This window comes from Desmodus rotundus, chromosome 4 (genome assembly GCF_022682495.2).
Source record: "Desmodus rotundus isolate HL8 chromosome 4, HLdesRot8A.1, whole genome shotgun sequence".
NCBI classification, from domain to species: domain Eukaryota; kingdom Metazoa; phylum Chordata; class Mammalia; order Chiroptera; family Phyllostomidae; genus Desmodus; species Desmodus rotundus.
The window spans coordinates 50,539,336-50,562,991 of NC_071390.1; the positions used below are offsets into that span (position 1 = coordinate 50,539,336).

A 23,656-nucleotide genomic window follows, 5' to 3' on the forward strand; every position below is an offset into this window, starting at 1 on the left:
CTCTGGGTTCCGTGCAGGCATCGGCCTCTCTCCCTGGCCTCCCGGGGCTCAGGGGCAGATGGGAGCCCTTGGCCAGAGTGGCCAATCTGTCTGTTCTGGTCTGGTGGCCCCAGAGACACCTCGGCTGGGGATTAAGCCAGAGGAGGAACAGATTCTGCTGCCAAAGCACAAAAGGCCCCACATCAAGTAAGATAAAGGAGCTGACGAGGCTGGGCTGTCATCGCCAAGTGTCCTGGAGTGAAAAATGACACTGTCCCGATGCGGCCCCAGGGACGGCAGCCGCCCCTGCCGCCACTGATCTTGTCCCCTCTGGTGCTGCAGTGGGCCTTGTAGCACAAGGCCGGGCAGGCGGAGGGGTGGGTGCCACTGCCTTCCTGGGACCCTAGGGGGCCTGCTGCATGGGCCCCAGGGCCCGTGCTCTGTGACCTTGAGTGTGGCCTGTGCCTCTCTCAGTTCTGCTTTCCCCTCATGGGACATAGATGGCTCGAGAGTTCCCTGCAGAGCAGGAGACCGGGCGGGCCTGGGGAACGGGGAGAGAACAGGCTGTGGGGTTTATGGCCCTCAGTTAGGAGGGCACTGAGGTCAATCCCTTCATGGGGTGGAGATACCAGTGGGGAACCAAGGCGAAGCTGGAAAGTTAAAGGTGCCAGAGTGTCTGGGACCCCTATCCTGAGATCCTGCTCCCTGGGGATGGTGTTCCCCACCTCCAGGGAGACTTAGCCCACTCCCTCTTCCAGTATCCCCTGCCCCCCATCCCATGACTCTCCCAAGTTGCTGGGACCCACCTCCAAACTGGGTGGCTTGTCCATGGCTCCCTCCCCATGCCCCGTCATCCTTGGTGTTGCAGAGTCTGATTCTTTTCAAATCACCCCACTATCAAAAGCTCCAAAGGAGGAAGAGCAGATTTGATGAGAAGGAACCCAGTTCCCAAAATCCAGGGTTTCAAGTCCTTCCAAAAACTCAGCCAGGGGTTTCCAGCCCTTCTCAGGCTCACCCTGAAGAATTCCATGGTCGTGGACCTTCTGGAGCCCCTGTCTCCCCAAAGCCCATGAACATGTTACCCCACATGTCTGGAAGGGAAGGACCCTAAGACGTTCTGGCAGTGAGGGACCCAGAGCCACTTCCTGGCTAGGGGACTTGGGGAGCCTTGCCGAGCCTCATCTGTGAAATGGGCATAATTACAGGTATCCACCCCATAATTAATCCACAGTATGTAGAGAAGTGCTGGCATTTATGAGATATCAGGAGCCTCCTATAAGTTGGTATGTGCTAGGTGTTGCTTTTAAGATGAGAAGACTGAGGTTTATGTGGGGAAAGGGACTTACCCAAGGTCAACACTGAGTAGGCAAAGCAGCCAAGGATCCCAGGACTGCCACTGCTGATTCATCTTCTGACCCTTCCCCCTCTCCCAACACCCACAGCCTCCCTGCTGGAGCCAGGAGGGAGCCCCGCTGCCTGGGTCTGAGTGGGGTACCCAGGCCTGGCGTGTGAGCTCAGGCAACTCGGGCAGGCAGCCTGGGCGCAAAAACACCCTCCCTGGGTGGGGCTCAGTGGAGGGTTGGTTCCCTCCCTCCTGGGCAGGTGGTGGCCGTGGACCCAGACCTGGGGGAGAACGGCACCCTGGTGTACAGCATCCAGCCGCCTAACAAGTTCTACAGCATCAACAGCAGCACGGGCAAGATCCGCACCACCCACGTCATGCTGGACCGGGAGAACCCTGACCCCCACGAGGCGGAGCTCATGCGCAAGATCATCATCTCTGTCACGGACTGTACGTGCCCCTCATGCCCCTCACAGCCCCACACACCTGGGCAGGGGCCCCTGACACCACACCTGTCCTCTGGGGGCCCTGGGCCTGCTCGGGAGGGCTGTGTCTTGATGACTAAGAGTGAGGTAACATCTACTTCCCAGAGTGCCCTCAGGGGGCTAGGAGGTGGGGGGTGCAGGGCCCAGTCTGCTCCCTGGAGGGGCCCCTGGGATGGAGGGGGGTCGCTGAGCCTACCCCTGTCCCACTGGTCTTCTCCCTGGTTCTTTTTCTCCTGCACCCCTCTTTCCCCCCCTCATCCCCCCTCCCCGGGCCCCCCAGGCGGCAGGCCCCCTCTGAGAGCGACCAGCAGTGCCACAGTGTTTGTGAACCTCTTGGACCTCAATGACAACGACCCCACCTTTCAAAACCTGCCCTTTGTGGCTGAGATACTTGAAGGCACCCCTGCGGGGGTCTCCGTCTACCAGGTGAGCTTCTGTCTCCCGACCGGAGACCCTGCTCTGTCTCCCTCAGCTTGCACTGACCAGCCAGCAAGTGGGCACCAGGCGCCTGGCCTCGCGCCGCGCGCTTTGCAGGCGCAATCAGGGGAGGCCAGCCGAGACCACCAGACAGGACACGGCCCGCACTCGGCTTGGAGGGCCGATGTTCTGAGAGATGGTGATGGAAGGCTTCCTGGAGACCTGACCTGGGCCTTGAAGGCCAGGTGGATTTGGAGAGGTGGAGGGAAAGCACCGCAGGAGATAGATAAATGCAGATACAGAGGGAGAGAGGGAGAGAGGGAGGCCAAGAGAATTCTGGGAAGCCAAGTCCGAGAGTGTCTTGGGCCTGATTGCAGAGGTCTGGCCCCAAACCCTCAATACCCTAAGCCAGTAAGCAGGTGGTTCTAGAACACAGAAGAGGTCGGACACGTGCAGCCCATGTGCCCTGCCTCCATGGGACAGTCCCCTCTCCCATGTAAACCCCCAGGTAACTTCACACAATAGGTGGGATTCTCCCCATTTTGCAGGAAACTTAAGAAATTTTCCCAAACCTCTCTGGCCAAAAGGGGTGGGGCCTAGTGTTGGATTCAGCCCCCCTGCCTCCTGCTCCACAACCCTCGGGAACATTGGAAGCCCCTCGCAATTAAGCGCATGGGCTTCGGAGTCTGACCAATACGGGTGCGGATCCCAACTGCACCGTCTGTGTGCTGGGTGACTTGGAGCATGTGGCTTAACCTCTCTGGGCCTTGTTTTCTCACCTGTGACCTGGGGATCATAACAGTACCTGTCTGGCTGTGTAGACGTAAGTGTACAGCGGCCCAGCACCTAGACTGCAGGAAATACATGGTAGCTGAAGTGCCCATTCTGTGTCTGTGGTGAGAGTATATACCCAAGGGGCGGGGTCTGGCGGCAAAGGGTTAGCCTGGTCCCATTCGGAGAGGACAGGGTGCTCGTCAGGCCCATTGTGCCTCAGTTTCTCCATTTGTAAAAGGCAATTAATAGTGCTGTTCGACGGGTTCCAGGGAGCATTAAGTCTCTCCAGCAGAATATTCTCCCCAAAATCCCAGCACGGGCAGCCGCAATCTAGGGAACAGCAGCCAGCCCCTGACGAGGGGTCCCCGAACAGGAGAGGTCTGCGTGAGAAAGCAAATGAGCCTCTAGACCTGGCTCTCCAGGGACTCACAGACAGAGGAAGGAAGTGCCCCCCCAGCACCACGTCTGAGTTCACAGAGGAACTGGCTCAGAATCATAAGAAGGAGCCAGTTGAAGGTTGGAGCAGCTGGGTGTTTAACTTGGAAACTGTCTTCAGATACAGAGAGAGGACCCTGGCTGGAGCTGTGTGGTTCCCCGGGTTCCCTATACAACCATAGCCAATAATGATTTCTGCTGGATGTGCAGAAGGACTTTCTCCAGGGACTAGAGCCGTGTGCAGAAAAATTAGAAGTAGCGAGCCCCCCATCCAGGAAAGCATTCAAGCTAAGTCTGGACACCCTCTTGTCCAGCTTGTTGGTATGATTTAGACCAGATGACCTTGACATTTCCTCATAATCCTGAGACTCTTGGCTTGATGCGAAGCTCTTATTTTAATCATTATTGCAGTTTTTCAAATGTCTTGAATCTGCTTCCATAAAGTTTTCAACATATCAGGGAGGGTCGTGGATCAGGATAGGGTATCTCTCATCAGGACTGGAGGGGCAGGTGGGACAAGTGTAGGGACCTGGGAGGAGGCTTGCCTACACATGGCCTCAATGGCTTTTTTACAATGTTTATTTATTGATTTTACATAGAGAGAGGAAGGGGGAGGGGAGACAGAGAGAAACAGTGATTTGTTGTCCCACTTATTTATGCCTTCACTGGTTGATTCTGAGATGTGCCCTGACCAGGGATTGAACCCACAACCTTGATGTACTGGGGACACTGCTCTAACCATCTGCGCTAACTGGCCGGGGCTCAATGGCTTTTTAAAAAGGGATCTAATCCTCAAGTGACTTTTTAATATGGATCCTGCTATACCTCGTTGTTGTCTTACGAATCAAAGCGAAGTGGAGGAGGGAACCCTGGCAACGAGGCTCTCTGTGGTTGCACCCACGTGACCAAGGGCGTCTGAGCCGTGATGACTGCCCAAGCCAGCGTCTCAGGGGCTGGAGGGTGAGGGGTCACTGCCAACACACCGTAGAGTTTGGAGGGCCCAGCCCGCCGGCGTAAATCTGGAGGGCTTCCTAACAAAGAAGGCGGGGTTCTGAAGGAGGAAAGTCGTGGGGACCTGGACTCTTGTTCTAAAACAGCCCCCCCACCCCGCACCACTTGGTGAGTCTGATGCCTTTCAGCTCTGAAACGCTCCCCCCCTCCCCGTAAGAGAACATCTGGCAGGGTGCGTGGGGGACAGTGGCCTGGCCTGAGGCCCTGCAAGACAGCAGGTGCGTCTGGCTGGAGCCGAGCCTAGGTCAGTGGGAAGGAGGGAAGGGGGGGCACTTCTCAGGGGGCCAGCGTCAGTCCTGGTGCGCCCCTCCTCACGCGGCCCCTCCTCTCCCTCAGGTGGTGGCCATCGACCTGGATGAGGGCCTGAACGGGCTGGTGTCCTACCGCATGCAAGTGGGCATGCCCCGCATGGACTTCCTCATCAACAGCAGCAGCGGTGTCGTGGTCACCACCACGGAGCTGGACCGAGAGCGCATCGCCGAGTACCAGCTGCGGGTGGTGGCCACTGACGCGGGCACACCCACCAAGAGCTCCACCAGCACACTCACCATCCGAGGTGAGAAGGGCGAGGGGCTGGACACGTGGGCATGGGCCGTGGGGCAGTGCCGGATGGGGTGGGGAGCCCCCACGTACCCCTGCTCTACACTGTCTAATGGGGCGCCTTCTTCAACTGGAACCATTCGGCACAGTACAGCCTTCCTGTCTCTACCAAGTCAAAACTGCCAGCGAGCCCTCTCCCCACCTGGCCACTGCCTTTGGGGGTCCAGAGCCCAGGGGCAGTGGCCTGGACCCACTGCCAAGGGTGCCTTCTCTGATTCCAGCTGCCGCAGAGAGGGCTCGAGCAGGGGCGGGGCCCTCAGGGTCAGGAACAGTCTGGGAGGTCACAGAGCCCTCATCTCCCTTGAAGGCCAGAGATTTTATTTGGGGATGCAAAGGGAACTTCCCCTCCCAGGTGCCTGGAAGGCTGCACCCCGGGAGGAGGGCAGCTGGGGTCCCCAGACTCCTCCAGGGGATGAGGGCATCCCCCAGGCCCTCTCCATAATCCCCACTGTCTCCTGCCTCTGTCAGGGCAGGGCCGAGGGGGGCTACTGCTTCTCCTCCACTCTGGCTATGTCTTTAATTTTTGGAACAAAAATGGGACATTGACATGAATAACCCCTGGGCAATAAGTGCAGGGTGCAGTGGGCAAGGTGCAGCCTGCTCTCCAGGACAGGTCAGCCCCCTTCCTGGCTCCTGCTGGCCTTCGTGGGACGGGGGTGGTTAGCTCAGCACAGGCACAAACGTTCACCCTCAGTCACCACCTGAGGTGGTGAAGACAAGAGAGAGTCGAGTGTTCCCTCTCCTGCTGGTCCGCGGCTTGCCTTCTCATTCCTGGTGCCAGTCTGAGGGTCCACTTCTGTGCCAGTGATTGAGGGAGGCTGTCCAGTCCTCTCAGAGAGGACCCCTCTCAGAGGCTGGTTCTCCAAGGCCAAGCAGAAGCCATCTCAGCGAGTGAGCCCATCCTTTCCCCTGGTGAGACACAAGGAGCAGCCAAAGTGGGGTAGGGGGCACTCGCTCTGAAGATCCTCCCAAGCCCCAGCTCTGTGTACAGAGCTGAAAAAACGAGTCTTTCAGGGAAATGGCATTTTTTGAGGGGGAAGGGTCCTCAAAGGCAATTTCCTTCACTGGGACCTCATCACAAACTGGGGACAGGTCTCCCCAAGACCCCAACCCTACCACTTTCTTGCTGTGTGACTTTGAACAAGTCACTCACCTGCTCTGAGCTTCTACCTCCTTGTCTATGCAGTGTGTCTAGTAATGGCCGCCCGTGAGGCTGTTACAAGGGGCATGTGTGGTCCAGTACAGGAAGCATTTAATGTGGGCTCGGCACATGGGAAGAGCTGAGGAGCGGCCACTCTTATCAGTGTCACAGTTGTCATTGTCAGGCACACACGGGGGACTGTGGGTGTTCTCCTCCCTTGGACAGCAGGAGCAGCAGCAACTCCCCCTCTCCCCCACCCCCCAGGGAACAGGGACTGCGGGAGGGTGTGGGGTTCTGGTCAGCTCTGTCCTGCCCCCAGCCAGCATGGGGGCCCTTGGCCCACGAGTGGGAAGTATCGACTCGTAGGAAACCCATTTCCTATCGGTCTGTGGTGCCAGCCGCTGCCGTGGGCTGGCTAGTCTGGCCCAGCAGCCAGGCCTATCCCTGTGTGCTGACTCTGCCCACAGTGCTGGACGTGAACGACGAGACGCCCACCTTCTTCCCGACCGTGTACAACGTGTCCGTGTCCGAGGACGTGCCCCGGGATTTCCGCGTCGTCTGGCTGAACTGCACGGACAACGACGTGGGCCTCAACGCTGAGCTCAGCTACTTCATTACAAGTGCGGCCCTGTCTCCGCCCCCTTCCAGCTGTGCCGGCTGCCTGGGGTGGGGCCGGGGAGCAGGGGAGAGGCCCACACTGGCCATCAGGGTTTAGCCCCTGCTGGAGCTTCCCTGAGGCTTTGCTCTTGGCTTTTCCCAAGGGCTTTGGAGGCCAGTCCCTCTGATCTGGCTCCCCAAGGGCCTCCTGAATCAGGTAGGGGTGAGGGGACTTACCAAGGTTCGGTCTAGAGGGAGATGGAGCCAGAGACTCCGGGGATGAGCCCAGCGCCCCATTCCACTCCATGTCAGGGTGGTGAAGCCGACTGGAGGAATGTGGACTCGTCCTTCCCTGGGGACCCTTTGCTTAGGAAGAGAATTCCCATCTGCTTCGAGGCAGATGGTTTAGATCTCTCTAAATGAAGTCATTTTAGCTCAAAATGTCAAGCAGCTCCCCCCTGAAGAGCTATGCAGAAATATTACAAGGCCGCGCCTTGGTGCAACAGGTGGCCGGGAGCTGTGAGCACTCAGCCACGTCTGCCGTGACAGTGGGCTTGAGAGGCGGTGGCAAACGTGCCGTGTGCCGGCCATTCCTGGCTTAGAGCAGCATCCCAGCATTCTGCAGTCCAGCATCCCTGAGAGGTGCTGGGGTTCATGGGGAGGGATAGATCTTTCACACTCCTGAGCCCTCCCTTGGCCCTTTTTCTGGCTCCCTCTGTCCATGGCCAGCCTCCGTAATATGGGCCAGCACCCTCGGGCCCACTCCTCCCAGCCTGGTCTTCACAACTCCCCGGGGAAAGGCTCTGTTATCAAGACCCCACATGGCACCAGCTTTGGTGCAGCCCCAGCACTACTTGTGTCACGGTTCCTCCCCCACCCCCAGGAGCCACACTCTCCTTCGCAGATGGTGCTTCAGACACTGAGGAGGTAGTAGCGGGGACTGGGAGCAGGGGGCTTTCCCCAGACGCAAACCGTGTAAGAACAAGGGAATGTGAATACATGGAGAAGGTTCTCCGGGGTGACTTCTCAGGACCTTGAGGTGGCCGTTTCCTGCTCACCTGAGAGCCCCACCCCCCAGCCATGGAATTCTCGGATTTTAATTTTGCACGGTTTGCGAGGAGCAGTGTCCAGTTCCCAGGTTGCCCAAACCCAGTGTGGTGGCGCCCTCTGCTGCCCAAAGTACCACACTGCCCACCCACTAGCAAGGGAGGGGTCTTTATACTGTTATGCAGTGCTTTCCTGGCCCCGATCTGCTTCAGGAAAGAGACCTTCCCACTTCCCACTTCCCACCTGTCCCGGAACTCAGGGAGACTCAGGAACACTGTCTCCTGTCCCCCTCCTGTACTCTTCACTCTGTGGAGCCCCTGGAGGTCCCCACTCAGAGAACCCAAGATAAGGGACCTGGAGCATGCTCAGCCAGCCTCAAAGACCTCAGCCACGTGTGACAGCCCAGCTCAGGCTAACTGCTCAGACACTCCCACAGGACAGGAAGGCTACAGAATGGTGAAGGACACAGGTTTGGGGGCAGGCTGCTGTGTCGGAGCCCTGCACCCCACATAGGTAGCTGTATCACAGGGTACCACACGTAACTTCACTGAAGGACCATCTTTCTTGTCTGTGAAATGGACACGGTGACAGTCCACATAAAGTGAAATGGTCCACAGCACGTGCTCAGTGAATGTCAGCTGGACCCCTGTGATTTCAGGCACTGGCGGCCCCGCCTAAGCCCACACGGGCCACACCCTCAGCAGGGCCCCCCAGAACCCTGTTCTCAGGCAGAGCTGAGTGGGCAGCACAGCCCTTCATTCCTGGGCCACCTCTAGAGTATCCAGGCTCAGAAGCAGAGTTGCGGTGCCACCTCCCCTTCCCTGGCCAGGAGCCCTGTTTCCTGACTGCAGCTTCGGTCTCTGTTGCCCGCAGGTGGAAACGTGGATGGGAAGTTCAGCGTCGGCTACCGTGATGCCGTGGTGAGGACAGTGGTGAGCCTGGACCGGGAGACCACAGCCGCGTACACACTCGTCCTGGAGGCCATAGGTACGCACCAGCGCCCCCTGCCCTCCCCGTGTACCACTACATAGTTGCTCTGGGCAGAGTTCGCAGGAGGCGCCCTCCCAGGAGCCAGCTGGGCCCAATCTGGGTAGCCGGGCCTTGAACTAAAGGCCCTGCCCTGATGCCAGTGAGGGGGAAAGGGTGGCCAGGCATCTGCCATATTACAGAGTGCTTCCAGGCATGAGGCTCAGGCCCAGTGCTATATGCACAGTACTAAGACGGGGTGGCAGGAGTTACATGGGAACCAAGTGAAAGACCAACATGTAGACAAATCGCTGCGGAGTCAGGCACAACAAAGCAGAAAGGGAGAAGGGATGACCCGAGAGTAGCAGCACAAAGAGTGGTGGGAACGTGGTGGGGGCAAGGGTGACCAAAGAAGGCTTCTTGGAGGAAGTGGCACAGGGGGTGCCTTTGGATCAGTGAGGACTCTTGGCTACAAGTTTTAAAATAAAAGAAACTGACTTCAGGGACTTGGGCTCATAGCACCAGTCCGCTGGAAGATAGATGGAGCTTCAGGTACGATGATTCGGGGCTCAGGAGACGCCTCCAGGCCTCAGTCTCTCTGCCTCGGCTGGTTCTACCTCCTGTATGTCGGCTGCACCTTCTGCCTCAAATGGAGACAAATTGCCACTGCAGCCCCGGCCTCAGTCATCCTGGGTTCAGGTGTAGCAGCAGGGAGACAGCACCTCTCTCTTCCCATCTCCCCAGCTGAAGCCCGAGATGAGCTCTGATAAGTCCCACCTGCCCTGTTGCCAGTACCTGAACCCCTGGTCATGGTCAGTAGGGGTGAGATGTGCTGGTGGCGTAGGCCCCAATGACATGCCTGTCCCCAGAGCTGGGGGCAGTCAGACCCACCTGGAGCCCCAGGCCTCGGAGCGAGGAAGGTGTATTCTCGGAGCAGCTCTCGGGGCGAGGCCTTACCTAAGAGCAGGATGGTGCTGCGGGCAGAAACGAGGCAGGCCCACCACCACCTTGAAGGCCAAGTGTGGTTTTAGTGCGAGGAGCAGCGGGGAGGGCATTTCAGGCAGCAGAACCAGCCTGCGCCAGGGCCTGCGGGTGGGAAAGAGCTGTGCGTGTGTCCTCTGCTGCCCCATAGCGGGGCATATATGGGCCAGGGAGGCTGCGACCAGGTTGGGCCAGTGTATGGAGGCATAAATGTCGACCTGGAAGCCTGGTCTCTGGTTTCCAGGCAGCAGGGGCCCTGAGGGCTCTGGACAGGAAGAAGGGTGTGGTGACACCTCACCTCCCAGATGGCCCTGGTTCTCCCAGAGGCACCCCCGTTCCATGTCTTCAGGGAGCTCTGGGTGGAAAGCGAATGTGCTCCTTGTGCCTCACTCTTTCCAGCCGGCAGTTCCTCCCCAGCTTGCCCACGCCCACGGGCGTCTTCCCTCTGCCCTGCTCTCCTCCCCACCCCCAGGGCAGCCACCCCACCCCCTGGAGACCCATCATCCCCACTGTGTCCAGCCTCCAGGACAAGCACTGGCCAGCAGGAGCGCAGGGCTCAGGCTGGGGCCTTTTATGGCCTGCCAGCTCCCACTGTCCCCAGCTGGGGCAAGTAAGCAGGACTGCAGGGCAGTGGGAGGCTGGTCCTGGAGAGGAGCTTAGGAGGGCAGGATGACTCAGGATAGCCGACTGCACCCCGGCGTGTGGTCAGCTGGCCTGAGGAAGAAGGGACCGTCACAACTGGTCCTCAGCCAGCTCTAGCTGCCCATACTCCTCCCTGGGCTGACGGTCCTTGCCTAGACTTGCAGCACTGGCCACGGCTCCTTTCTCCAGGGGGGATGACCCAACAGCTGCCGCTGGGGCTAAGCCACGTCCCCACTCTGGGTGGGCCCTGCAGGGCGCTGCAGGGGCAGAACCCCCGGCTATCTCAGGCGTAAAAACTCAAGCAGGGCCTACCGCCCTGCGTGCAGCAAGCCCACAGGCCGAACCTGTCCCAGGAGCACGTGTGACCCGCTCTGTGTCTCGTAACAAATGACAGTTGTGAACATGCACAAACCAGATTTTATTTAATCAGTCATGTTCAACTTCTCTTGAGAAGTCAGACTTAGTGTCACTGGGCCCACGTTATGCCTGGTCACTGCGGACCGGAGCAGAGGACGGCGGCCCCGGCAGGTGGGCCCGCCCAGGCAGGCGCCCAGGGACCTGACCCATCGGGCCATCGGGCCCTGACAGCAGCGGGGCTTGTGACCTCAGCGCCCGAATCTGTTTCCTAGGCTGCTCGTGGCTCGAAAGAACAGAAATCCATCCTCTCCTGACTCTGGAAGCCAGGAGTTAAATGAAGGTGTCACACTCCCTCCTAAGGCTCCAGGGAGACCCCTTCCTTGACTCTGCTTGGTCCCGGTGGCTCTAAGTGTTTTTGGCTTGTGGCCGCGTCACTCCAGTCTCTACCTCCAGCTTAATAAAGTGTTCCTCTCCTCTGTCACCTCTTCCCCAGCCTTTCTTCTGTAAGCACCCCCTGGTAACCCAGGACGTGTCATCCCAAGATCCCGAATTAATTATGTCTTCAAAGACCCTTTTCCCACTAAGCTTACATTACAAGTTCCCAGGGATTTGACATGGGTAACCTTTTGGGAGGCTACCATCCAATCCACTTTATGCCTCAGTTCCCTCCTCTGTAAAATGGGGGCAATAATAATAGTAGCGCCTACCTCACAGGCTGCTGTGCCACTGAGTGAGCTAGAATAAGTAGCTGGGACCTATGGGATATCGTTAGTGTTATTCCTAATCTAAAAAGGGGAAGAGCCAGCCTGTAAAGGCCACTGTGGCTGGGGTGAGCAGAGCCTGTGCCCAGGAACTTTGCCCTTCAGGCAGCTGCTAACAGCCAGCCCTCCATCACCTCCCACAGACAATGGCCCCGTAGGCAAGCGGCGCACCGGCACTGCCACCGTGTTCGTCACTGTCCTGGACGTGAATGACAACCGGCCCATCTTTCTACAGAGCAGCTATGAAGCCAGTGTCCCCGAGGACATCCCCGAGGGCCACAGCATCGTGCAGGTAGCGGGGCGTGGCCCCCTGGGGTGGCTGGTGGGCTGGGGGCAGACAGGGCCACACTCAGGCCTGAGCACATGGGCCCCATGGCACCATGGTGGAGCATGGAAGCAGGAGAGGGTCCAGCTGCTACTCCAGGAGTGGCCAGTGCTGTGGGGGAAGGGCACCCAGGCCCCCTCCTGCCTCCTGGGGAGAGTAGGACCCCACGTTATATAGTCAAGGACAGGGCCCTGGCTCCTCCTCAAAAAAAAAAAAAAACAAAAAAAAACCACAGAAAGAAGCCTTGGCCACCCTCCTCTCCCTTCCTCCCCACCACCCCCTCCTTGTCCCCCACCCAGATGGGCCTTTCAGAGCAGGGAGGAGAGGGCGATGTCACACTTTCCCAGAAAGGAGTGGAGAGAGCCAGGGTCCAGCGAGGCCCAGAACAGAGCGGCTTTCACGGGGCCCTTGGCCGAAGCTCCCCTCTTGGGAAGTAAACAGGCACAAGAAGAAAGGGAGCAGACTCAGCAGGAGGGTGGCGAGGACCTGAAAATGAAGCCCGGTGCCCTCCCCCTGCGCCTGGGGGCCTTCGTTGCTGGGTGGGGAGGGAGGCCAGGAATGAATTACCCTCTTCATCAGCTGCAGGGTTTCCGACTAGGAGGCTGAGCCAAACACAGCAAATCTGGGCCTGTCCGCTGAGGCGGGCTCTGGGCTTGGGAGGCTGGGAGCAGGATAGGAGCAGGGTGCTGATTCCCAGAGGCACCAAGAGTCCAGAAAAGCACTGGGTTTGCAAGGGCCTGGGGCTGGTTCCAGCAGGAGGAAGGAGGAGGTCCTCTCCCTCTGGGTCTCCACCCCTGGGGGCTTGGAGGGCCCCCAGCCTAATACCTGCCACCCTGGCTCACTGATGGGTCTTCCAGGACCAGCCTGGAAACATACCTGGGGGTATGGCCAGTCCTTTGAGAGCCCCCCTCCGCTTCCCCAGCCTTTCCTTCTCCTTCAGGCCTCAGGGCAACCTAACCCTACCCCCTCCCCAGTCTCCAGGAAGAGAATGGCTAGGGCCAAGCAGGGCACCGGGCCAGGGGCTGACTTGGGTGACTGTCTGCAGGAGGAATTCCACCTGGGATGTCTCAGGAAGGCCTGGGGTAGCGGGGAGGGGGACCATGAAGAGATAAACAAGCTGGAAGGGAGGGGGTAACAGCCTATTGGGAGAAGGCCTACCCCACTTTCTAAAGAAGTGGTTTCTATTACACAACATGACTCAGACTGAAATCCTAGGCCCCGCCAGTAATATGGGGCAGCCCTGAGTCTCCCCATCTCTCAGGGAGAAGTGCAGGCACTAGTGATTCTCCTGGAAGTAAGTTTCTGTCCGAGCAGGACTCACCCTTTGACGTACTGACATGGAAGGAGGGTACGGGGGCGCCTCTCCAGCTGGGCTGCTTGGAGAGAACGCTTCTCTCTAGGGGCGTCTGAGGGAGGAAGAGGATTCCTTAGGCTTTGGGGGTGTGGGGACGTTCCCTTCGCTCAGTGGACAGAGCCCCCGGGCCTGCACCCCAGCTGGTGGGGCAGAGTGAGGGGCTGGACACCATCTCCCGGGCTCATAGGAGGGAGACGACATGGATAGACAAGGCTGACCCACACCACCAAAGGGATGTGGTCCCTGTCCCCCATCCCAGAGGTGCGAAGAATAGGGGCGGTTCCAGGCAGGAGATGACTTGCAGCTGGAGAGCAAAGAGGCCTTCACCACGGGGGGTGTCCTGTGAGGCATAAGGCGCAGCCAGGGGAGGACAGGTAGTTCCGTTTGCCTGGTATCTTGGGTCAAGATAAGGCTAGAGAGATAGTTCAGAACCAGTTCCCAGAAGCCATTGACCACCAGACTAAGGAGCTCCGGCTTTATCCAGCCAACACTAGGGAGCCAGTGACGCTTTGGGAGCTGGGGAGTAGTGGACTAGAACTCGCTCTTCGAGAAGACCTGGCTAGCTGCACTGTGGGTCATGGCGGGGTGAGGTGGGCAGCCCCCTGGCTGAGCCCAGGTGACCCTGGCCAGCAGCCAGACCCCTTCTGCCTCTTCTCCAAACATGGGACCCAACCACAGCATCGAGCCCCGGCTTTGTGAGGAGAGGTTAAGAGTTAGGGATTCTAAGAAGCCCACCCTCGATGGGATTGCTTTGACAGGTAGCCAGTCAATGCAGCGATCACCTGAAAGATAGAACACCTAGTGTGGTCCAGGTCTGAAGTCCCACAGCTGTCCTGGAGAAATCTGGACCTTCCCACCCACGGGGAGGCTGCCACCTTCCCTGCGTGAGGCACGGAGCCCCTAGATGTATCCTCAGGTTGCATCACCTTCAGGGGCTGGCAGAGCCCCTGCCCCTCGGGCACCGCACCCGGCCTGGCCTCTACAGGGAGCTCCCTAACCCATTCTCCCCTCTTCCTGATCCATCCCAATGCACTGCATTGAAGGGGGACAGCCAGGATGGCCACTGGGTAGTCAGAATCCAGAGCCTCACTTGCCCCTTGTCTCAGCAGGCACCCAGGCCTCTGATCCGCCATGAGGGTGCTGGCTGCTCCCAGGGATTACTAAGCGAATGCTGACAGGAAATCCGAGAGGAGTCCCCAGGTTCCCTTTAGCCTTGGGGCCTGAGTTGGCCCCGAGGGCAGGACAGTACCTTGTCCCCAGTGTGGGCTGCGTTTTCACTTGACTGGAGGGAACCTTTAACCATTCGGCAACTGGCACTGAAATCCCAGCTGGGTTTGGCCCTGGAGGGTGGCGTGGCTGCTGTTGGGAAGCAGGACCCTTCTCCCTGGAGGTGGTTGTTGCCCAGTTGCCAGAAACGAACCCTGGGAATCCCAGGTTGTACTCTCCAGGGCCTCAGGGCAGGGGTCCAGATAGCTGCAGGTTCTCCACAATTGGTCCAGCAGTCTTTCCGCAAGCAGCAACTAGGGGGTCTGCTGAGAGCAAGGTATTCTTGCAGGGCCTTCTCTGGGAAAGGCCGCGAACCTGGGCACATAGGACGTCTGGGCCACTGTCTTCCTGCAGCCTGTGGTTGAGGCTGTGTCTGAGAGAGGAGGGTCTGAGGGTATCTCCTGGGTGGTGGGGACGGCCTGTCACATCTTGGTAGATTCTGTGCAGTCCCAATCGGGGTTGTCATTGCGGTCTGGCAGGGAGCGTCGAGGTGCGGGCCGGCCACGACGGAAGCTGTGCAGGGAGCGGCGCAGGGAGCCCAGGCGCTTCCAGAGCCGGAGCTGGGGCTCACTGGGGCTCCCCGGGTGGTGGGGCATGCACTCTCGAGCCTGGCAGCTCGGGTCCAGCGCAGTCGGTTTGCAAAGAGTCAAGAAGAGCAGACAGGAGGCCAGCAGGAGGAAGATGCAGGCCAAGGCAATGAGCACGGGGAGGGGGTCTGCTGCCTCCACAGGGCTCCCCGGAGTGACAGGAGTCATGAGGGGGCTGGGGCCCCCTGTGCTCATGGCTCCTGCAATAGGAATGGAACAGAAGCTCAGAGGCACATCAGCTGGACCCAGGGCTGGGGAGGGGACATGGGTGGGGGCTGGGCACTGCTAAACTAGCGGCAGAGAGCATCCCAGCCATTGCACAGGTTAGAACAGGGAGACCCACAGCGGTGACAAGTCTAAGGTCACACAGTGGAAAATCGATGGAGCTGAGCCCCAACTCAGGGCCTCTACTCTGTCTCCCTGCCTGCCTGCAGTGGAGGAGCTGGAAAGGTAATGCTTTCCGGCATTTAAAAATCAATTCTCATGAATTACAATAGTCTTAGAACCGAAAACCTAGGATCTAAGACCAACTCCATCAATAACTGCTCTGTGACGGGAATGAGTCACGGATTACAGGGTGCCGGAGCTGGCAGCGACCCCAGCAAGTATTCGATGCCTGGTGCCAAGGCTTCGAACCGGGCGCCCGCCAGCATGTTTCGTTTGGGTCTTGCAGTATTTTTATACATTTAAATTGTGATTTTAAAGCCACAAACAAACAAAAAACAAGAGATTTCACATAAATATCTGAACGTCTGGCATCTCTTGAAATTGCAGAATTTCAACACTGGCAACATGAGGCTAGTTGTGTCTGGCACCTGGTGGCTGCAGCTGAGTGGCTGCTGCCTCCTTTAGACGGGGCCCTGGCCCCCAGCTCCCCATGCCCCCCACAGGCCCACTGCGCACCTCACGTCACCTGCCTGGTCCCGGGGGCATTTCTGTAGGTGCTTCCCAAGCCAGTCCAAGCTGCTCCCGTGACAAGAGAGAAACTGAGGCCCAAATAAGGGCAGGCCAAGCCCAAGGGCACACCTGTGAGCCAGAACCAGGCCAAGCCCAAGGGCACACCTGTGAGCCAGAACCAGGCCAAGCTCAAGGGCACACCTGTGAGCCAGAACCAGGCCAGCGCCCTGGCCCCCGCCCCTGTCTAGAGCTCCCTGAGCCACTCTGAGAGTGGGTAGAAGATAACCCACAGAAAACGACGGAGTGGATAAGGTGGGGTTCGAACCCCACACAACCCCAGTCCCTGTTATCACTTAGCATCCCATTAGAGGGAGGAGGGCAGGTGGTCCTTGTAGAGGAGGCCTAGCTTTTGGTCCAAACAAAAATGCTTACAGAGCCAGGCTGGTGGGTAGTCCACGAGCCCAGAGGACAGCGGGCGGTGGGCAGGCCTGCCTGGGGATGCCATCAAGGGGGTGCAGGGGCCGCGGCCAGGCGATGGGTTGCTAGACCACAGGCCTAGTGCAGTCGGCTCTTTCAGTTTCCCAAGAGAAGCCAGAAACCTGCATTTTTGGGCAAACTTTCCTGATGTTTAAATGTTGGCAACTAATTCAAATTTGGGTTAACTAACGTGAGAGTGGGGGTGGGGTGGGGAGGGAGAAAGAGAGAAAACACTGCAAAGACCAAATAAACGTGATTCCAAACAATTCAGAATGGATTTTAAAATATTTAAAACTCTGAAGCAGGCCAACAAAGCACATAAGCGGGCTGCATCCAGCTTTGCGATCTTTGATTTCTACAAACACAAGCCAGGAACCCCCAAAGATGGTCCAATAACAATCATTTGTTTCTCTTTGATCTTGGAGCCTTTGGAGAGACTGGGGTTAGCAGGGTCCCTTCCTTCCCCCGGCTTGCAGCCTCGTGCATTCATAGTCACGTGTCCGTGTCCGCACCTGCACTCGGCAGGACCTGCTGCCCGCGACTGCCGAGAGTCCAGGTCAGCAGGCAGGAGGAAGTGGACAGGGCACCCCCCCACTTTCACCCTCCTGAACCCCACCCCTAGCCCCCACCGCAGGCACTCACCAACAGCCATAGGACCTAACTCCAGGCTCCCTGTGCCAGCCTCCTTCCCACCCACAGCCTTGCCCTGTGCAGGCAGACTACAGGCATCCAGTGCACCCCACCCCACCTCCCGCCCACTCCCTGCCACCACCCCTCCCAGCTCCCAGCTCCCAGCTGGAAAGTCTGATGGCCGTCTAGCTACCCAGGGCCTCCGCCTTGCAGGCATCGCCTAGAGAGCGCCCTGGCCAGGCAGCCATACATGGGCTGGCCCTTCCTTGAATCTGAGAGGGGAGAGGGATGGGGATGGGGTGTGCCTGCCACTGTCTCCCATGGGAAGGAAACTGGCTGCCCCTCTACTCTGCCCTGGGCTGTGCTTGGCTGGGAGCGAGGAAAGGGCAGTCTGAGCGGGAGGAGTCTCCACCCAGCTAGTCCGGCTGTTATTTCAGGGCCTTCACACGGGTCTGCAGACCTTATCAGGCCAGCAAAGCAGGTCCTGGCTCCAGTCCTTTGGGAAGCACTTTAATAAAAACATCCAAGAGGCTATAAGCATCTGAGTAATTCCTTGGAAGCAAGAGATCCAAAGAGCTTGAGAACAGCAAGGCACCCTCTCTGGAACACACACCAGGCCAGCTGCCAGGCCCCCTGATGCCCCCTCTGACTCGCCAGGCCTGCTTGGTCTCGAAAGGGAGGCCTCCGCCTGGCCAAGGCTAGGAATCACCATTAAGGGCAGGTGAAGTCTCCCACACTCCTGGAGTCCAGGGCACCCCAGCGGACCTGCTCTGGACAGAGCTCTGTGAGCTTAGCCTAGAACCTTCTTTCTTGCCTCAGACTCCATAGGGCAGGGCCTGTGAGCAGAGTGCATCTTGCTGTGTGGCCTCAGGCTAGCCACTGCCCCTCATTAGGACTTCCACTCTCGACAAAAGCAGAGGGCTCCCCCAGGGCAGAGCACACCCCCACGTGACCCCAGCAAGGGTCTGCCCCACTCTCCTCAGCAGGCCTTCTCCTGCGGTCCCCGAGCACTGACCTCAGAGCCAGCCCTCCGCAGTCCCGGGCCGGGTGAAGGGTCTTCTTGCTGTCCAAAGGAGACCCAAGGAGTCCCCACTGCACCTGTGACCCCAACCTGCCCTGGACTCTGCGGTGGTGCCCAGTGTCCCTCAGTCAGCCAGGCTGGGCAGAGTGGGTCGTGTCCCTTCCCTCTCCTGCTACACCTGACTTTGTCTGGAAGTTTGGGCTCTTGCCTTGGGGGAGGGGACACCCCAGAGGGTAGGGATGGCAACTGGGTTGGGAGAAGGAGTGGAGAGCTGTGTGCCTGAGCCTTCCCAGGGTCTCACTCCAGCCTGTCTCCTTGGAGCCCTCCAGAGGGGCGGAGGCGCCACACAGGGGGAAGGCTTCAATGCCTCTGCAGCCCTATGGCTCTCACCTTCCCCCACTGGGCGTGTGAATGGTACGGTCCGCAGCCAGCGGGTCGCTATTCAGTGTCTGCCAGCCTCCAGGTTACCGGGGAGAGGGGCTCCGGGTGGGGGAGGGGGCGGGAACAGGCGGAGAGATGGGCCTCGAAGCCCCTCCTCCCCTCCCAAGTCCCTGGGCCTTTCACCTTCCAGGCTTCTCCCTCAGCTTCCAGAAAAGTACTTTCCCTTTGAAGGTGGCTACAGAAGTGAGGAGTGAGAGGCATTTTCAAAAGTCAAAGAGAACACAGGGCAGGAAGCCTAACATTGAGGGCCAGCCAAAGCTGTGCTCCTTGCAATTCGGGTGGGCCCTTGGAGCCCCTCCAGGTTGTGGCTCTCTGTACACCACACACCACCATATCCCCCCACACACACACAGCTGACACATGCATCCAACCCCCACCCACACACCCCTGCACCCCACACACCCCACACAAACACCCTCACACTCCCCACACCCAACCTCCCCCCCACACATACCCTCCACACTCCCACACACATGCACAGACACGCTCCTCCCCCAACCTTCTTTCTTTCCAGAAACCAGAGCTTCCCTGGCAACAAGCTGCCTCCTTAGGAGCCTAAGTCTTGAACAGCTTCTCCATCAAGGATCCCCAAGTTCCTAGAAATACAACACAGGGGCAGGGGGAGATGTGGCTCCACCCAAGACCTGAACCTGGGGCCCACCCCCTTTTTTGGAACTCTAGTTGGGATATTTAGCTTATTCCTCCTGTTCTTAGCCCTTGACCACAAAAGAAGCATTCTCTGCACAGCCCCAAATGGATGGGAGCCTTCCATGGACTGTCAAAGTCCACTAGATGATCGAGGAGTCATCTCGTCCGGCCCCCTCTCCCTCAGATGATAAAACCGAGGTCCAGGGAGGTATGGCCTGGCCAGGGTCACCCAGTCAAGCAGCCACGCAATCCACCACCCTAGGTGAGGTTCCTGGGAGCTCACAAGGCTGCAGGAGGGAACTGTGGAGGTATGAGTCAAGCCTGGATCCATCACCCACCTTCTCCTCGCCCTCCCCACGAAGAGGGGTTGGAGAACAGAGCTGGCAGGCCTCCTGCCATGGACAGGGCAGCATGGAGACCTCATGGGGGATGAAAAGGACAGACATGTCCCTCTCCTATCCCACACCCCAGCCTCTGCAGAAAACCACAGGGGTGGGCAGGCCAGGCTGGGGGCGGTGTGGAGGGAAGGAGAGGGACTCCAACAACATCTGTCCTGTGGGGTGGAATTCAAAGACTTACCTTATGTCATTCTTCCTCAGCTAAAGGCCACAGATGCTGACGAGGGCGAGTTCGGACGTGTGTGGTACCGCATCCTTCATGGTGAGTGGGCTGCCCTAGGATGGCAGGGGCCGGCCCTTCCACCCTGGGCAGAGCTTCTCTAGGCTACCAGGGGTCTGGGAGGTGAAGCCAAGGAGGCCCCTAGTGCTGTACACACAGGTGGGCCAGAGGGAGGAAGCAGGAACATTCTCCAAACATTTGCACCAACACATGTTGGATGTCTTTTAAGTTTGGGTGCTTCCATTGATTGCTTTGCTCCTGAAGTTCCTCATGTCCCACGGTCGGACATCACCCTAACAGAGGGGGCCTGGGGGGCCAGAGCAGCCTTCAGCAGCAAGCTCCCCAGAGACTGAGTGTCATTGGCCCAACATGTGTCATGTGCCCATCCCTTAACCAATCACTGTTGCCTTGGACACTGGGGCAGTGCCCCCAGCTTCCCAAAATGAGTCACAAAGCGCATGGACTGAGAGCGGAGGAGGGCGGGTCCCCAGAGGAAAATCAAGTTGCTGTCACTACAAGACCTGGGAATGGATGCCGGATCAGCCCACACAGGCCCACCAGATCCTGGCGTCCACCACCCCCAGAGAATTTGGATTGGCTCCTCTTTCTGTAGCGCCCAGATCCCTCTGAAACATTGAGTCCATTGAGACCTCTGGGTATGGGGTGTCAGGGGTCCCCCAGGCTTCCCCTCAGGAAGGTAGAGAGTAAATTTCTACACCCTCCCTCAAATCCAGCCAGGCCAGGGCAGTGTGAGACAGAGGCTGGCTTGCCATTGTGGGCTTCAGCCAAGCTCCTGAGACCTCTGGGCAGGGTCAGCATTCTGGGGTCTGGGCCCCCCTTCTTTACCACTATGATCCCCCGAGGATCCTGCTCCAGAACAGAGCCCATGCATCTCACCTGTCTCTCCACACAGGTAACCATGGCAACAACTTCCGGATCCATGTCAGCAGCGGGCTCCTGATGCGAGGGCCCCGGCCCTTGGACCGGGAGCAGGACTCATCCCACGTGCTGACGGTGGAGGCCTATAACCATGACCTGGGCCCCATGCGGAGCTCCGTCAGGGTGAGGCCAGGGGTGGACTGGGGTGCCTCTCGTGTGGCCAGGCATCAAGTAGTGAAGCCCCACATCCCCTTCTGCTCTGACCTCAGGGCTGGGCCACGGCCATAGCTGGACTGGATCTCCCAGTGGGTGCCCAGCAGGGGCAAGGCTGCCACTGATTTAGGTTCTGAATGACTGCTGGGGCTCAGGGTGCCGGCCTGAGGTCTCAGGTGTGTCACTGTGCTCTGAGCCTCAGTTTCTCCAGATGTGGAAGGGGGTCAAGTGATCGGAGGCATCCTTCCCCTACCAACCCCTGTACCCACACAGCTCTCGGGGGTGAGCCAAGAGACCTCACATCTGCGATCTGAGAGATGTACGTGTTGCCCACTTCATTTTATAAGTGAGGAAGCTGAGGCACAGAAAAATCATTAGTGATAGATCTGAGCCCAGGTCTTTTGAGTCCAAGTTCAGTGCTCTTTCCACTGAAAATGTTCCCCAAACATCCCAGCTACCCCTTCAAATGTACTCTTTTCTGCCCACCCTCACCTCGGGCCTCTCTCTCGGGCAGCTAAAAGGAGATCAGTCCTCATCTTCCTGAACAGTCAAAAATGGACACAAACGTTCCCACTGGCGGGGCCAGGTTGTGCACTGCCCTGCCCAGCGGCGGGTAGGTGACTGAAACGACCTCTCGAGGTCACCCCACCCTCCCCCATGGCACACTCAGCAGCTCACCTCAGTTTCCCCTAAACCAGGTGGAAAGTGAGTCAGACCCCAGAGGTGAAGAGTAGGAGGGAGATGGGAAAAGTCAGGTGGAGGGACTTTTACCCAGAACTGAGTGAGGCGGAACCGGCTCTTCTTATCAGCCCCATCTCCACCTGCTGTTTCCCCCAGGCTGGAAACAATGAGCTGAGGCCTGCCTGGGGTCACCATCACACCCCAGGGGTGCTGGGGAGCAGGTGACTCAGCCTCCACCGGTAAAACCCTGCCCCAGGCAGAGATAGGGAAGGAAGCCTGGGTCCTTAGGGCCGCCCGCCAGGTGAGAGCTGCACAGGCGGAGATGGCTGAGTCAGGCAGACCCCTTGGGGTTTTACACCTTGGGGCTGCTTGGAACAATTCCAGAGTCCTGGTGACCGAAGGTAAAACACAGTTACCTGAATGCTCACAGGCAGCCCCACACGTCACGCTCATCTGCATGACAGTGAATTGCTTATTCGCACAACCAACACACTCCCGTCAGAGCCTGCTCTCTGTGGGGCCAACTTCAGGCCACCGGGTGACTGATGTCAGCACAGCTTTGGTTGGCTCCCAGGGCCTCAGACCACCTAACCATAGCCCTCCTTGGGGCCCCCTCACTCCTCACCCTCCCAGAAGCAGGTGAGCACCTCTCTCCAAGGCCTGCTCCTGTCAGTATCTCAGCATTGTGGCTGCAAACCTTTTAAAGCCACAAATCTTCTCACACAAAACGGTAAGAAGCGCCTCAAGGCACTGTGTGAACCAGATCAAAGCAGGCCCACGGATCCGTGGGGGGGGGGGGGATACTCACAGCGCCCTGCTTGGCCACCTCCTATTGCTCTTCTCCCCAGGAACCCCGAGAACTAGTAAACCCTCTCGCACTACTCAGTCTGTGCCAGGCACCTTTCTAAGTACTTCATGTACTTGACCTCATTTAATCCTCATAACAGCCCTGCGGAGTAAGCACTGTTATTATGCCCATGTTAGAGGTGAGGAGATTGAGGCAAAAAAGGGATCAGCCAATGTGTTCAGGGTCACAGAGCAGCAAAGGCAGAGCTGGTCTTCACACCAGGCAGTCGGCTCAGGTCTGCTTTTGTGACCACAGCCCTAGGCTGCCTTGCACAAGGCTCTTCAGAACACAGACGCCACGGCTGCCGTAGCCCCAAGAGCCATTTGTAAGGTGGGAATTTGGGAGCTGGCCCCTGGGGTGGGGCTGGATGACCCTTGTAGCCCATAGCCCCCACCCCCTGAGTCCCGGGAAAGTGGAGACCTTTCTGAAGACAATGTGGGGACTTCAGTTTTGCCCTGGGTGCATTTCCTGGCAGTTGCCGAGGTGGTCTGCAGGGACCACCCATGTTCTCCAGTTCCCACTGCATAGACCAGGGACAGCCCAGTTGGAAGGGCCAGAGAGCACGGAGTGGACGGTCCTCGCAGAGCCCGAGGACTCCCATGCATGTCACAGGTGTGTGCGTGCATCTGCACATGCGTGCACACGTTTCCTGTCCTGTCCCCGTTGGAGGGCACAGCACCGGACAGAAAGCAGGGCCGGTTCTCCAGGAAGCCTAGTAGCTTAGTAGCCGAGCCCTCTCGTTCAGCGAGAATTTGGCAGACCTGGGTGTTTCCTGTACATCTGCGTGTCTCAGGTTTGCAAACCACACACCATCTTGCCCCCTGTCTCTGCTGCTAAAAACAAGGCTGAAACCAACAGGAGGAGAGTGGCATGCAGCCAGCCTCCTGGAGGATGGGCCACGCCCAGGCTCTGGGCCCCCTCCCTCCACTTCTTATGCTTTGTCAGACTAGCCCTGTTTTTCCCCCTGAACCCTTGGACTCGGCTATTTGGACAAGCCGACTCAGGAAGGGGAAGGCTCTCCGTTTTGAACGATGGACAGTTAGTTTCTGTTTATGGAAAGTGAGTTCCCGAAATCCATCCATGCAAATTCCCCCCAACACCCACCCCACCCACGATCTCCCCACCCAGATTCTTGGGGAAGCCAAAAGTAGGAGGTTCTGGCTTGTGAACAGCTGTGCCCTGGGGTAGCACTCCAGTTTGCATAGTGGGTTCTGGGTGTCTGGACGCAAAAATACAA

General features: G+C 58.5%; 2 protein-coding genes across 4 annotated transcripts in view; one reads left to right on the forward strand and one right to left on the reverse strand.

Annotated features, from left to right (window-relative positions):
- Positions 1–23,656, forward strand: part of LOC128779165 (cadherin-23) — a 327,551-nt gene that overhangs the window by 299,981 nt on the left and 3,914 nt on the right. Inside the window, exons 22-29 of the mRNA XM_053923246.1 lie at positions 1,582–1,771; positions 2,087–2,232; positions 4,780–4,999; positions 6,652–6,804; positions 8,702–8,815; positions 11,679–11,827; positions 19,781–19,841; positions 20,713–20,861. Coding sequence (XP_053779221.1) covers positions 1,582–1,771; positions 2,087–2,232; positions 4,780–4,999; positions 6,652–6,804; positions 8,702–8,815; positions 11,679–11,827; positions 19,781–19,841; positions 20,713–20,861 — 1,182 coding nt within the window. The remainder of the gene's footprint in view (positions 1–1,581; positions 1,772–2,086; positions 2,233–4,779; positions 5,000–6,651; positions 6,805–8,701; positions 8,816–11,678; positions 11,828–19,780; positions 19,842–20,712; positions 20,862–23,656) is intronic.
- C4H10orf105 (chromosome 4 C10orf105 homolog) lies at positions 12,188–20,071 on the reverse strand. Of its 3 annotated transcripts, none has more exons than XM_045196122.3 (2): positions 19,761–20,071; positions 12,188–15,267 (listed from the first exon to the last, which is right to left on the reverse strand). In XM_045196122.3, the coding sequence occupies exon 2, from the start codon at positions 15,260–15,262 to the stop codon at positions 14,903–14,905; it is 360 nt and encodes a 119-aa protein (XP_045052057.2). In that variant the 5' UTR covers positions 15,263–15,267; positions 19,761–20,071; the 3' UTR covers positions 12,188–14,902. The 3 variants fall into 3 exon arrangements, with proteins under 3 accessions (XP_045052057.2, XP_045052058.2, XP_045052056.2); XM_045196123.3 differs by lacking the exon at positions 19,761–20,071 and adding an exon at positions 18,087–18,154; XM_045196121.3 differs by lacking the exon at positions 19,761–20,071 and adding an exon at positions 17,084–17,136.